This window comes from Lacerta agilis, chromosome 6 (genome assembly GCF_009819535.1).
Source record: "Lacerta agilis isolate rLacAgi1 chromosome 6, rLacAgi1.pri, whole genome shotgun sequence".
In the NCBI taxonomy this organism is placed as follows: domain Eukaryota; kingdom Metazoa; phylum Chordata; class Lepidosauria; order Squamata; family Lacertidae; genus Lacerta; species Lacerta agilis.
Window position 1 is genome coordinate 37,646,942 of NC_046317.1, and position 15,856 is coordinate 37,662,797.

Sequence of the window (15,856 nt, forward strand, 5' to 3'; positions counted from 1 at the left end):
ACGTGCACGAAGTGTGCAGAATGTTTATGTGCACTTGCGCATTGTGCACACTCCTGGGAGGACTTCCGGGTCACAGAGGTCCGTAAGTCGAACGTATGCAATATGGAGCGTACGCAACTCGAGGTATGACTGTATTAATATTCCAAAAACATAATTAAAATTGTAGCTTTATCCAAGTTCTCCTTGAAAATGTACAGTTTGTTTTTTATGTTAATTTGTTTCCACCATTTCCCATACCGCTAGAAAAGTGATGAAGGCTGCTTTCCAACCATCTCAAATAGCTAGCTCAAAAGCATGTTGCAAGCAGAGGTGTAGGGATGTGATGCAGAGCATCTGTAGCAGAGGAAGTATGCTTTTCCCTCTTGGAAAACTGTGTACTGCTGTGTGCATAAACTCCTTTAAAACTAACAGATGCCACATTACAGGGAAGCAAACATTTCTCCCACTGTCTGCACATGGCCTGAAACATTGTTGATATCCCAGAGAGTGGGGAGAGCCTGTTTCTGCCTTCCCATGTTGTCCCAACACTGATGGAGTAGTTTTTGTCTCCTTTTGTTGAGGGGGTTCTAGCAAAAAAAAAATTACCAAGAGCCTTTTCCCTTTTTTTGAAGGGGGGGGGTTAATCTTAAATCAATGTGTTTAGCTATAATTCACATGATCTCCCATCCCACCAAGCATGTTCACTCAGAAACTTTATACCTTCAGCTCTTCAGTAGAGAACAATGGTACTTTGTTAAATAGCCGCTCTTGTTTTTGTGAGTTGCAAACTATTACAGGATTTGAAAAAGAGTTTTCCTGCCAGTTTAGGGAAACATTTGTCAGTTTAATGCAAGATAAAATGTATTCTCATTAAGTTAAGTCTAAGGAATTAAATAGAGAATTCCCCTTTATTTTATCCTGAAAAAGCATAAGATAACAAGGTCTGGCAAAATCTTAAATGTGAGGAAAATGTTATGCCAATGTTTCATAAAATGTAATACATCCTCTCAATTTGAATATGGCATTTCTGAATCTCAAAGTGGTATTCTGCTTGTTCTAACTCCAGCTCTTTAGAATATTTTCTTTCTTTCTTTCTGAAAATGGGGGGGTGGTGGTGGTGGTCTGCAAGCTGTTAGCTTCTTCTGAACTTGTGCTAATTTGTCAGATACAAATTTTAGCTGTCTTTAATATTAAATCTTTAGATCACCAGATATGAATATAGCACATCCTGGAATTGGGATCTGCTACGTATATGATTGCCACATCCTATCATGAAGTTCTCCCATGCAAATTTACTTCTATGTAAGAGTGTTGTTCTGGTCTTGAATCATTCCTATTCATTGGGGATTTTGCTGGAGAACTTCCTAGTAAATTGCACCTATGGTGAATTATAATTATGAATTGATTGTTTGCTTGTTTCTTCCACCAATGAAAGCTGTAGATCAGAGAAGCCTGTCTGTGTAATGTGGGTGGGTGGGTTGGTGGGAGCAGCTAGTTGGTGAGAACCCAGCCTACAATATTATTTGCTGTCCCAAAGGACACATGGTTCTCTGCATAAGACTAACTGATAGATAGCGTGTTCTAATGTAATTGCACTCTTTGGCTAGGTTTGACAAGGTGACCCATTTGAGTGGTCATATCCCATTACAGTCCCCTTTACTCTTACTTATACCTTCTCAAATATTTCAGGAAGTCCACAACAACAAAAAATGCTTAACTTACCTATTGAAAATGTGTTAATAGGTTACACAACAATTTTACCCCAGACTACACAGCATATACAGATTTGGGATGTGATGGAGCAAATGCAATATACATGGAGATCTCAGTTTGTGCAGGGAAAAATTTTCCTTGACTTCCAAGGCTACAGAAATGATCTACATGCACCATGAGAATATCCATATGTACAGAGACTGGGTTGTTTTGTTTTTATTTCTTTCATTGATGAGGGTGGAAAGGTTCTGCATGTGGGATATTGGATCATGCCACTAGAATGGGAAAATAAATAATCAAGTTGATTCCTGTAACGAACAGTCTATACAAACAGAGGAAATGCTTCACGAATCACTTTTTAAATTTTAATGCTTTCAAACAAAACAGCTAAACTCCCCCCCCCCTTTACATTATTGGACTGATTGGAAGCACCTCTTTTGATGTTACTTTAGTACAACACAAGTTACTGCAGCCCCTCCCATGCCACTCCTGTAATATCAAAAGATGTTGGCCAAAGGGAGGAGGCCATGGCATGACTTGTTCCCATGCTAACATTGCTCAGGAAAAAATATGGCACTGGAAGGAGCTCAAATGACCTAGATTTAACCTATAGAAATGACTCGGCTACAGGGCATGTAGCAGAAGGTAAACAAAAGAGAAAGCTAATGATGGTGAAAATGATGGTGATAATTATTTCACCTCAGTAAAGTGTCTGAAAGCAGCACAATTGTCTTATTCCTCAATATTTTCTCCTTACCTCAGTCATCAGTGACCCAACCCACATTCACTGGTCCCCTCTCTCATCAAATCCCACCTTAGTTAAATAGGCATAGGGTTCCCTGCTCCCTCTCTCCTCAACTTCTGAGGTCTTGCAAAACAAAATTGATCTTTCCCAGCAGCATTGCCAAAGAAGGGCAAGTTTTACTGTGGGTGCAACCTGTAAAGTAAGAAGACATTTTCATTCTCCATAACATAAATCCTGGGGTCTACTAGTCCATGTTGAATATAAATTACACTGGCAAGCATGCTGTGTCTGCTCTCATGGACATGAATAATGTGGCTCAACTTTGTAAGAGGCGTGTCTATGCTTGCATATTTATATGTATGTATTTGCAGTAAGACTACCCTTTCTCGTCAACCAATGAACTGTTTCTAGGAGGAGGAAAAAACAAGCTTCCATTCTTGAAATCTCTAAACAGATAATTAACAATACCATATAGCTGTTAACGTTTACAGCAAGCATTACACTTTTGTTTTGGATTTGAGTTTTTTTATATTTGCATAATGTTCTGTGTAATGAGATTCATAGAACTAGGGGTCAACAATCAGGTATCGTGTTTAAGCAGGCCACCTCTTGACTAAAGTGGCATAAAGGGTAGGCAAAAGGGTGTGTGTGTGTGTGTGTGTGCTGGGCTCATTCCAGCAAGGCAGAAGAAGGGAGAGATGTGTTTTTCCTATGCTATGCTACTATGCTTCCTGTTTGAATGATGTGTCAGGATTGTGGAGCATCTCATGACATGCCTCCAACATTGGAAGGGCACTGGGTACAGATGCCTTTCCACAATACAGAGGGTGTTTCCACCATTGGAAAGGAAGATCTGACAAATCCTATATCCCTTGGGCATCCCCCATGGGACCATAGGCTTGCAGCCTGGAAGTTTGTTCTTGCTTGTTTCCAAATAACTTTCATAAAAACCAGATTGCATTTCCTCTAAAATGCCTGCATTTTAACATGTTTTCCATTGATTTCGGAGTATTATCCCCACCTTACCTTGTAGCTTAGTCTGCGCTTGTATTTTACCCATTTAAATAAGCTTGCTATCTTATTCACTCACATTATCTGGCCAAATACAGATAAATTGGCTGCAACCAAGTCAAAAGTTATGCCATGCCTAAGTGCTGCTAAAATTTATAATGGTAGGACTGTAGCCTAACAATCCTTTAGTCGTTTTTTATTAAAAAACAAACAAATAAGCTATATAAAATTATGATAAGGTAGCATTTCATGAGGTGCACATAAATGCCTAGTTGAGTCAAACAGCCTTAGGGAATTAAGTCAGGAAAGGCATTACAAAGATTTCTGGGTGTTTGTTGTGTTGTTGTAAATCATACTATTTAATGAGATTCCTATTTAAAGGTAAACAAACACATCACAGAGGAGTTTTGACTTACCTTGACTACAAAAATCAAGTTGAGTAGAATAAACTTAAATGGCTCAATACACATTTTGATTATCTAAGTTCTTTTTTTGAAACTAGTCAACAAGTGAGGTGGAATGCTTAATGTTCCTTGAATGAATTGTGTTCAACGTCGAAAGATTTTAATGCGAACACTTGCTTATAAATACATTAAGCTACAGTTTGAAAATAATTAGCAGTGGCTAGCTGACCTAACCTAGACATTCATCTGGAAGTGATGAATTTGAAAACTGTGTGAGGAATACAAAGGAAACTAAGAACAAGATAACACACTTCACTCATAACACTCACTGCACTAATGAGAACTTTCTAAGCAGCCCTCACCAACCTATGTTCAGAAGTAACAACAAACTGTGGTTAAAGCAAGCTAAGATTCATAAACCAGCTCCAAACTATGGATTCAGTTCCTACTTTGTGGGCCTTGAAACAAAGCATAGTGATACTGTTTGGGTTTAGCCATTAACACAGGCAAAAATTAAGTCATATAAACATCTTATATATTCTAAACAAAAATAAAAAGTAATATCGACAATATATAATGAAATTGGGTCCAGAGGACACCCAGGACTAATTTCACTTAAATGTGAAAATGCTGACCTTCAATGAAGAAAATAAAAAAGTGCAACTTGTCCCTAAGCTCATCTGTGCTGGAGAAAGTTGCCAATGTAAGACCAATTTTTACAAAGAGGTCAGGTGGTGATGGGGTTTTCTGGGAAATTACAATCTGGTTAGATTAACATCTGTTCCAGGAAAGCTGGTGGAAAGCATTATTAATGCTAGAATTACCAAGCAAGGCGATGAAGAAGCCTTGCTGAAGAACAACCAGCATAGCTTCTGCAAGTCTTAACCATCCTTTTAGGATTTGTTGAGAGTGTCACTAAGCATATGGATAGGGGCTATCCAGTAGTCACAGTGTACTTGTACTTTCAAAAGCCTTACAACATTTGGGGCTATTTAGTTTAGAGCAAAGGTAAGGGTAAAACAAGATAGAGGTGTAGAAAATTATGCATTGTGTTGAGAAAGTGACTAGAGGAAATTTTCTGTCATAATATTAGAACCCAGGGTCATCTAATGAAGCTAAATGTTGGAAGATTCAGAACAGATAAGAGGAAGTATTTCTTCATGCAGTGCATAGCCACCAAAATTCACTGTCTTAAAAAAGGATTAGACAAAGCTGTGTTCCATGTCCATTGTGGAGGGGAGTATACCTCTGGATACTAGTTGCTGGGAATGCTGTTGTGCTCATGTCCTGCTCGTGGGCTTCTCCTAGGCATCTAGTAAGAAACTGTGAGAAGACAATGCTGGACTAAATGAGCCACTGGCCTAAGCCAGCAGAGCACTTCTTCAGGCAGTTTCAAATCAAACACACACACACCAATGTGGGAGTCCCCTGGCAGCTCAGGAATGATTTACAATAGAGACTAGACAGCCTTGTTCTCAGCTTCCAGAGCTTGCATTTTTGAGATGTGTCAGTTTTGAGAAGGCTTTTTAATAATGCATTATTGAGATGAGAGACAAAGCAATTAACTACTTTATTAGATTTTTGAAGCAGCATCTCTATCCATTAGGTCAAGACAGTGATTTTTTTTTTTATATGATTTGCTCAAACGTTTCCTGCTGCAAAGATTTTAAGAATTAAAAACTTCATTAATTGCTTAATAAACTATTCTAAGGCTTGGAGGCCTCCCACAGAGCATTTGCTAATATTAACAGTGGGTGCACAAAGGAGACTTAATGCCAGGAATAAATGATTCCTGAGAATACATTCCTAGGCGGTTTGCAGACCTAAATATATTGGGCAAAATTAATCAGAAATCAATTCTATACAAGCTCTGTTTGAATGAGACATGCTCAAGAGGCAGGTTGTAAAATAAGGCACAAACATGATAGAATGTCATGAAAAACAAGCAACAGATTAACAGCAGGAGGAATTCAAAAGAGAATGGCTATTTGGAATTGAAATGTACCAATTGCCTAAACTGTTTGCTTTGTCTGTCAAATATGAAGGTGAAGAATCCAAGACTTGGGATTTTATCTAATGCTAGCCCTACTTAGACCCATTGAACTTAATGAACTTAAGTTAGTTGTATCCATTAACTTCAGTTGCTGTATTAGATATGTAGGATTAGCATGGGATACAACCTCACCTCTTCCTCCTCTCTCTCTCTCTCTCTCTCTCTCTCTCTCTGTGTGTGCGTGTGCGTGCACGCCTGTTTCTCAATGAACATACCGTAGCACAGGTAGACTCTACATTGTATCTTGTTTCACCACCCTCCTACAAATTTTTATTTTAAAAAACAAATATGATTTTGTCTTGTCCCTTCTACCAAGTGACAAATGCCGTGGCAATGGAGAGGCTTACAAAACCCAAACAGGTGCCTTTTAATTTAAACATCAGGTTGAAACATTTGCAACCTCTCTTTCTGTATGCCGACAGGAGGAGATACAACGGTTGTTGGAAGGCTTAATACCTTCCCGGTAGGAGGGTTTTTGCTATTCCCCCCACCTCTTCAGGCAACTTGCTTGTGTGTTCTTCACTGAATGAGCTGTGGGGTATGTGTGTGTATGTTTTGATCTGTGATGAGACAGATTTTCAAGTAATTAGAAGCAGCCTTTACGTTTTAACACACAGAGAGAAATCCACAAAGGCTGCAATTATACAGAAAGATCAAGCAATCTAACGTCTTGCTATGCTGCTGGTTGTTTCTGCAGCACGCTAGGAAGAAGCAGGTTGGGGGTGCAGGAGGGTTTGCTCTAATTGGAGAAACCTTTTGTATTGAAACGTCTAAGGAAAGACAGACAAACGGTGCCAAATATTTGCCCCCAGTTAGAGCAGTGTAGTCCTTGTGAAGTCTCCGCTGAAGACTTTTCCACGGTCTAATAGACACTAATGGCTCACCCTTAGGAAGCATCTCCTCAGCGGCAAGTGATGCAGAACAAGAACTGATGGAGGATACAGCCCAAGTGCTCCATGATAATTGGGCACTTGGGACATGCAGTGACATGGCAGGCAACTATTTTCTGGGAGGTCCTGCCATAGCACAATCAGGTTGTTGCTAATGGTCTGTTGAACGCCGCACACATGTTTCTCCAATGTTACGCTGTTGCTGTTTCTCCAGACAGCTTCATAAGAGCAATCAGTGTTGGTTCAGCAAGGCAGCTGAGGGCACAGCGTGACTCAGCGTGACAGCAGTGAAGAATTTTTAGGACAGCTGGAGTGATGCTCAGGAGGAGGAGAAACAAGATAAATCCTGTCCCAAGAAAAAAGATAATTTGTTTTAGATTCTGAAAATGTACATGACTTGTAGCAAAGTAATCTATTACTGCATCTCTGCCTTCATGCTTCTCTGAAATCATGTGCTGGTTAAGCTTTGTAGGCCTTTCTTAAAGCGAGTCCATAAGTAGTGACTACATATTCTCCTGCTGGCAGGAGAACAAAAGGAAAATGAATCCTAAATGGTGCATTGGGCCAACTGATAGCTTATAGATGCACAAATGCTGACTGGGGCCATTGAGATGGGAAGTGGAGTTCAGGGGCTATCTGTAGTGGGCCCAGGCATTATTTTTAAAAGTAAATCTCTAGCCCCATTAGAATGAAAGTTATTAAGCAAAATGTGAAGCAACAATTCAAAGTACAGTGGTACCTCTGGTTAAGTACTTAATTCGTTCCGGAGGTCCGTTCTTAACCTGAAACTGTTCTTAACCTGAAGCACCACTTTAGCTAATGGGACCTCCTGCTGCCGCTATGCAGCCAGAGCACAATTTCTGTTCTTATCCTGAAGCAAAGTTCTTAACCTGAAGCGTATGTAACCCAAGGTACCACTGTAATTGCTTTGAAAGATATGAGCCTCTTCCTGCCTTTCAGTATTGTTAGCCTATGAGGGAAGCCAAAGTTGTAAGAAAAATCTACATTCAGGAAAGCCCTGGGACACCCCAGAACATCTTAAAAATAAACCTGGAAGTCTCTTCTCTAGGATTTGGCCAATGACTAGGGATGGTGGAAGTTGCTGTTCAAAACACTGGGAGGGCACCAGATTGTGGAAGTCTGTTGTAGAGCTTTTCTCCAGATTCAGAAAATACAAAAGGGCTGCCTGGTTCATTTTGAAGGGACTTTCTGATTCATTCTGAAACTTTATTTTTCTTTCCCTAATAGAGAAGTGATTTTACTCAGAGAAAATAATGGTGAAATCCAATGGTTACTGTGGTCCCCATGGCATCCCTATAACTATAGTCAATGGGTGGTGTTTTTGTCCATTGTGATGTGTTCAGCTGCAATGATTTATTTTTCTCTTATGAGTGAATGTTGACCATTTTCATATATGAGGAAATATATGTAGGACACAGTAGAAGTGGAAGTCATCCTCACCCTAGGGATCCCTGTGTATGGGAACTTCTGTGCTCTTTCCCCTTGCCTCAATGTCCCATATTATAGTCCAGTGTTTTTCAACCTTTTTTGGGCAAAGGCACACTTGTTTCATGAAAAAAATCACGAGGCACACCACCATTAGAAAATGTTAAAAAAATTAACTATGTGCCTATATTAACTATATATAAAGTAATTTTCCCACGGCACACCAGGCAACATCTCGCGGCACACTAGTGTGCCACGGAACAGTGGTTGAAAAACACTGTTATAGTCCAATTACACAGCCCTGAGAACTGTGGTTTTTCTTAAATGGATATTCCCAACCCTTCATTTTCACTTCCCCACACTGGGTTCTGTTTCTTTGTACGATATAACCATGAAAACCTATAGTATGTATATAATCACTGAGGCAAGCAAAAGCATCTGACCAGGAAACTATAAAATAGCTCTTGTTCAGAAGTAAAATCAATAATTGTTGAAGTCATCATTGTTGTGCTCAGCAGAACATGTCATTTTCATAAATCATTCACTTTCATTTTCATCAATCATGCATTACAGCTGGAGAATGGAAGCCTGTTGTTGGACATAGATGAAAATCTTGGTAGAGTCACTCAGGTAAGCTAATTCTCAGTAGAAATAGATGAACTCACCAAACTAGTTAGCAGAGTATGACTAAAGAGAGATGAGTGCCAGTTACTACAAGCTCTTAAGATGTTGGCAGAAAGCACAAATGTTTGATTTGATTATAATCCATATATTTAACACTTTAACTGTCTTTCACACAGTGTTACTCAAACAGCTTGTGAAATTTGAACATGCTGAAATTTCAGAAACTCTAAGAAGAAGCTGTTTGAGTCTGACCTGTAGTTCTAAAACAGAAAATGGACAGGGTTTTCCCTAGTAATGCCTTCCATCCAAGGCAAGCCCCAGACATAGTCCCAAAGACAAAGCAAGTCAAAAGTTAGAGAGATGAGGTAAAATTACAGTCAGCTTCTAGCATATTTGTCACCTCCACAGTGGTGAACAATCTCTCCAAAATTTCTGCCACTTACCATTTAGAGTTCTCTTTCTCTGCACAAAGAAATGACAACAAAAATCTAAAAAAAAGCACAACTCATTCATATGTTGTGACATACATCGGCTGCCTTTTCGTCCTAGCAAATATATAATGGGGTAAAAAAAACCAACCTCTAGCTAGTCCCATATTTTCTTTCTCAGAGTTTCCTTTGTACATTAGATATTTAAATTTCTAAAATATGAAATCTAAGCTATACAAATTGCATCTAGCAAGATCCACATTTAACAAGCAAATGCTTAACAAGCGGTTTGCAGTAGTAGCAGCAGCAGCAGCATGTAAGGTATGGAGATTCTTTGGCACTGGTGCAAATGCAAATGTTTCCATTGTACAGGCAGCATGGTGTTACATGTTGTTAGCTGCCCTGAGTGGTGCATGTACACCTGAAGGGTGAGACACAAATGCTTTAATAATTAAATATCATTAAATATTTAATTACCAACAGAAATACACTTAGGATTTTTGCAGATATAGGAAAAAACCCTGCATATGTGATGCTTTTTTCTCAGAGTATGTTTCCATTGCAGAGTGAGAGAGAAGGAGTTATATTGCTTGAATCAGCTAAAACTAAAATTATGCATTGTGATGAATGATTGCACGGTGGGGATGGGGTTATCCTCCTATGCTCCTTTCGCTGTATTGCAACCTTCTTTGCACCGCTTTGTTTCTACTCAATAAAATTTAAAAAGCTGTTGCCAAATTTTAAAAAAACAACAACAGATTTTTGTGCAGCACTATGAGGGTGGAACATCCAGAGGTGAAGTCATCTGAGGAAAAACCCAAGGAAATGGGTATGGTTAGCCTAGACTTGAGAAAACACTTGAATGTTTTGAATTTTTAACTTCCATATCCACAGTTGAACAGTGTCTTTGGTAGAACCAACCAAAACGACACAAAAGTGTTTCAAGCTTTCAAGTTCTCGAGAACTGTTCATCCGAAAAGATGATATTACATGAAATAGGGTGGGGGAGCAAGGAAAAATAAAAGAAAGAACAAAGATAAGGCTGGATGATGTAGTCATAAGGTCAGTTTGTAGATCTGCACCTGCTGCTTTGGGTATCAGTTGACCAGTTCATACGTGCAACATCTCCCACAATTGGCCTCCAGAAGCAGATGGGCCTATTAGCCTGGTAAGGATCACTTAAAAGCATTTATTTTAAAAACACTTCCTCTAAACAGCTGTCCTAATTCCCATAGTTGTAGAGGCACTTTTTCAATATGCAGCCATCATGGAAAATGTTCTAGTAAATCAAATTCAAATATGCTCTTTCAAAGAAAATTATTAGCTTCTAAAGAGATCATTTATTTATATTAGCCAAATTAATTTTGATCAGCTTCACTATTTGCATGCTAATGCACCTCCTCAAATTGTTCATCAGTTTATCATATCTTCCTTTCCTGGCATCATTCTGTGAATGTCCAATAATTCATTTTCCAATCACAGTGACAAGACTCAAATAGTGTGCCTTATTCACAAGCCCAGTTGAAAGCTGAGTACGCTAGGACACTGTGAGACAACAGTATTCAACTCAAAAACACAGAAAGCTGAGTTTCACCTCATCTGTTTTGCTTTCCAAATTATTGGTAGATGTTCTTGTAATGACCAGGAATAACTTAATTCAAAATCTGTGAATTATTTCCGATGTACGTTATACAACGGGAATGTTTACCATCAATGCTTCTCTTCCATTATTTTCTTATAACCTGCTTCATCGTAGGGTAGGTGGATGTATCTGTCCATCCCAAAATAATTCTCCAGCTCCCAAGCTGTCATAAAATTAAAGATTACCAAGAAGCACAGTTTTATCAGAGCACCTTTGTCTTGCAGAAGCTAAAAAATATCTACCAGTGATAATTAGGAAAGAAATTTCCTTCTGGAAGTATCTTTTAAAGGAATGGATTAGTTTACACCTTTTTTGCAACAAAAGGGACACAACCTTTAAAATGACATCTTATTAAATGGTTAAATTTCACAGAACCAAATGCTTTCACATCAAGCATCTGAAAATCTGCCTTGCCTTTGCGTGTTCAGACCTTATAACCTCACCCCAAATAAATTCAGACAGGACTCAAATTTTGGTTTGGTTTTTGGCAGAATTTAGGCCATAACTTTATTGATTACAGCAAGTGATTGGTTGCATAGGCTCCGGTTCGACTAGCTCCTTGCTCTGCAGGTAGCGCTGACCCAGGGTTCCAGCATAGGTCAGCCAAGGGTGAACGCCTGGATAGTGGAAAGCCGGGGACCTGCTCTATCCGCCACCCAAATGTCACCCTGGACTCAGGCACGGGCACAACCCCCTCTCAGGGGTTGACCAAACCACCGAGTCCATGGATTCCTTTAATGGAATACCCTTCGCATAGGGATGGCGAGAGCGTTCTCCCATCCCTATCACCTGAACCAGAGCCTATCCACAACCTTACAAGTTGTGACGATTTGCTACGTGGCAGGCGAAACCCAAATGGCACCAGCCAATCAGCCAAGTGGGGAAAATTCCTGCCATGCCCCTGTCCCAATGACAGACGACACATGAAGGCATAGCAAGGTCAATCGCACAAGCCCTAAAAGTAGGGAGAGGTGGGCAGGTGTTCCGATGCACGCGCCGAAAAGAGGAAGCTCTGGGTCACGTGCATGGGTACGGTATTTATAGGTCCCTCGATCCGTTTAGCTTGCATCCCAATGGCCAGATTGAACCCTGCATCGAGGGACCTACCAATTGGGTGTTGTGGCTGTCAATCACTCCCACTCACAACACAGGGATTTGGTTGCCAGGTCTCACCGCAATACGTGCCCTCTTTAAGGGAGGATCTGATTTCATGCATTTACATGTGGAATAGCTAATCCCCTTTCCTTCATATTAAGACAACACAGGTGTCAAATTCCATTTTTTTAAAGGGCTTTGTGCTATAAGAAGCATCCAGTTCACTTTCAGTTTTGAGGGCCTTTAATTTGGAGTTCTTTCAAGCTCAGATAGTTAACATCCTTTTTGTAGAATTTGTTCATAAGTAGACACAGAGCTCCAAGCTTGGCAGGCATACTGTTAGAGACTGGAACTTCTTGAGCATTGCAGTTAGCTTGCACATTGAACACCTCTAAAGCTCTGCCTGAATGCTGATTTGAATGTAAGGCTCTGTGAAGTTCATGAGAGTCCCAGTAATGAAATAAAAGAGTAGTACAGCATACATTATTTAATGGTTAATCATAAGATTGGCTTGAGAAAACTGGCCAGTTCTGCCTCTGGAGTTGCTGGGTGTCCATAAATGGCTGTCTTATTTGGGAAGCACTTCCACACTCAAATCCAATGCCCATAAAGTCAAAATCTTGCAACTGGAGCCCAGATTTAATATGGTATTCTCAGCAGCATGATTTTAGCATCCACACCCTGGATTTTTTTCAGGCATATTCAGCACACTCATCCATTATTTGCTGATGGCAGCCTGAAGTGGGACAGGCATTTATGATGATGGAGGCAGGCTGCCAAAATAAAAAAAAGGGAGAGAAGGAAGGACCGAATGCAGAAATAAATCAGAAAAATGTATCAAAATGAACAAAATATTTTATTATTGCGTAATGTGTTCAGAAACAAGAAATACCTTCCTCAGGGACAACCTTCCTTATTGGCACTCTGCAAAAAAAAAAATTAAAAAAAATGTTTCCTCCTTTGCCAAATGCAACTCATTTCTCATAGGTTTTCAGAAACTTGTTCTGCCACATTTGTCCCAACAGTTCATCCCAGAGATTGGGATTAATGCAAGTTAAATGTCTGAAGGATGTAAATTGTTAGTGAAAAAAACACTTGTTGGTGTCTTTAAACAGCCTTCATTGGGAAGAAATGTATCTAGATCACAATGGTTTAGGTGACAGAAGGAGTCAATACAAGATACATATAGGACAGTGTTCCATTCGATGGATTACAGCTCACTTGGTGAGAGGATGATCCTTTGTGGGAGGATCTCCTCCAGAGGAGGTTTGGAAAGGTCATTGTCTGGGTACTCATTGACAAGGTAGTAGAACTGAAGCCAATGCAACCTTTGGATAAATTTCTTCCTCTATGAGGAGGAAATTTATACGAAGGGCAGGGGGGAGAAATTGATCCTGTCTACTGATCAGGAGGTGGTTCTGTGTTAAGATTTCCCTCTTCACACCATCTGTGGATTTTTAAAAAAATCCTTTAATCTCTAGAGTTCCAATGAGATATTAATGAAATGACAGACATTTGTTCAGGTTTGCCTCACAGACTGGCCCCAAAAAAATGCAAGTGGAAAATTGTTTTGAGAAGTTACTCTTGCCTTCCATTACAAATCTGGCTTCTGTGTTGCTCAGTGGATAAGAGATGAGACATACCTAAATATTTTTTTTCTTTCTTTTTGCAATTCTTTGCAGGCTGTTACCCAACTAGAGCTGTTTGGGGACATGTCTACTCCTCCTGATGTAACCTCCCCCCCTGTAAGTACCGGAGATAAATGCCCTGCTTTCTCGCATGCCACTTTTAGCAGGCTTATTGTAGCAGCATAATGCATTTAGATATTCATGACTAACAATGCCCCATACTGAAGCTGAAAGAATTTCAAAAAGGTTTGCAATCATTTTACCCAGTTTGAATTTTTCCGTATGTAAAATTGCTCATTACCTTTCTACTTTTTCTGCACTAATTGCTTACACTGATCCCCTGTGAAGCTATTAATATCACACAGCCCTGGACCTTTCGTGGGGGGGGGGAGAGAACAGGTGCTATAGGAATTTGCATATATCCTAGGAGCTGGGGAAGAACACTTTCAGTTTTATTTAATACATTAAAAACCATAAGAGATTTTCCTGATCCAGGTTCCCATTCTGTTTCTAGTTGCTGCTGTTTTCCCTCCCCACCCTCCTGCTGCTTTCTCCCTTCTGCATCTCCTCTCTGATTACCCCCCCCCCCTCAGCCAATGCTTTCCTCTCTCACTCACTTTTTTTAATTAGGAAAAAGGATGTAGAGCCAGTTCTTGGCAGCAGAAGCCACAACTGAGATGTCACCCATGTATGTTTAATCAGCATGTTCTAATCTTGCTGTGTTTTACAGACCCCTGCAACTCCAGGTGATGCCTTTATCCCATCCTCATCCCAGTCACTTCCTGCTGGTGCAGATGTATTTAGTTCTGTACCTTACAGCACTGCTGCTGTACCCTCAGGTGAGTTTTTCACATCATGCTATATAACTTGAGAACTTAAAGGCCAGTCTGAGCATATGTGGCTTTTAATGGGAGCTATTCTGTTGTACACCAGAACATCTAGACCCTTGATGAATTGGTAAATTTAGTTAGTGCTAGTTCCTGCATAAAGGTAAAGGGACCCCTGACCATCAGGTCCAGTCGCAGACGACTCTGGGGTTGTGGTGCTCATCTCACTTTACTGGCTGAGGGAGCCGGCGTACAGCTTCCGGATCATGTGGCCAGCATGACTAAGCCGCTTATGGCGAACCAGAGCAGCGCACGGAAACGCTGTTTACCTTCCCGCCAGAGTGGTACCTATGTATCTACTTGCACTTTGACGTGCTTTCGAACTGCTAGGTTGGCAGGAGCAGGGACCGAGCGACAGGAGCTCACCCCATCACGGGGATTCGAACTGCCGACCTTCTGATCGGCAAGCCCTAGGCTCCGTGGTTTCCTCAAGGCCACTTTCTTTTCTCTTTTGATTTTCCTAGAGTTCCGGTGGCCACAGGAGAAAAAAGGCTGGTGTTTTATTTATGTTTTTCACTGTTCTTTGGTGTCCAAAATGCAAACAACGATAGCTTAAACTCATTTCTGAAGCTTGGAATAATACAGAGACAATACATTTGTTCCCTGTTACTACTTCTAATTTGTTGATCAGTTGCTTTTGCTTAAATCCTCTTTCACTTACATAGTTCTTTATCGGGAAGAGATAACACAAATGAAAAATGTATGTTTGTCTCTTTAAAATACTGGAAATCCACTATAACGTTAGGTGTGAATTAGCCAGAACTGTGTGTGGTCTGCACTAAATCCCTAGTTTCTGCTTTCAAGTAAATTAAACTTTGTGATTGGAATAAATTGTGCAAAGCAAGTACATACGAATGTACATGCATATATTACATGATTTTGCTAGAAAGAAGAGTGTAAAGACATACAGTACAGACATAGGAAGCCTGTCCCCTGATTGCTAGCGGAAGTAGCTGGTGCAGTGTATTGGTGATATTTCTGCTGTTTACTGGGACAGTGTAGGAATTTGAATGTGCTTGTGCAGCCCTGATCTTTGCCCTACACTGTCCCAGTAAGCAGTAGCAACACCACTGCCAGAAGAGATGCAGCGCAGCATCACCCTGCCAGCCATTCCTGACTGGACAGCCCCCAGCTCCTTTGATGTTAAATTAGGCTATATCTGCATACTTGCACATTTACCTGTATAACAATTTGCTAACAGATTGCAGGTGTGGTTTGAATCTTATCCCATTTTCCGCTTCTGTGTGTTATTTTTATTTTGTTACCGTATACATCCCATTGTCCAGAAAATGAAATAGGGTGAAGTTTTGG

The 15,856-nt window shown here is 40.2% G+C and overlaps 1 protein-coding gene and 1 long non-coding RNA gene across 13 annotated transcripts in view; one reads left to right on the forward strand and one right to left on the reverse strand.

The window, feature by feature from the left end:
* DAB1 (DAB adaptor protein 1) overlaps window positions 1-15,856 on the forward strand; it is a 561,275-nt gene that overhangs the window by 532,787 nt on the left and 12,632 nt on the right. For 9 of the 12 annotated variants that reach the window (XM_033152001.1, XM_033152013.1, XM_033152003.1 and 6 more), the window contains 3 exons: window positions 8,815-8,871; window positions 13,713-13,775; window positions 14,389-14,497. In XM_033152001.1, the coding sequence (XP_033007892.1) occupies window positions 8,815-8,871; window positions 13,713-13,775; window positions 14,389-14,497 (229 nt within the window). The remainder of the gene's footprint in view (window positions 1-8,814; window positions 8,872-13,712; window positions 13,776-14,388; window positions 14,498-15,856) is intronic. The other 3 variants (XM_033152007.1, XM_033152011.1, XM_033152012.1) reach the window with 1 other exon arrangement.
* The window catches only part of LOC117048315, a 58,930-nt gene that overhangs the window by 5,803 nt on the left and 37,271 nt on the right, over window positions 1-15,856 (reverse strand). The window lies entirely within an intron of this gene.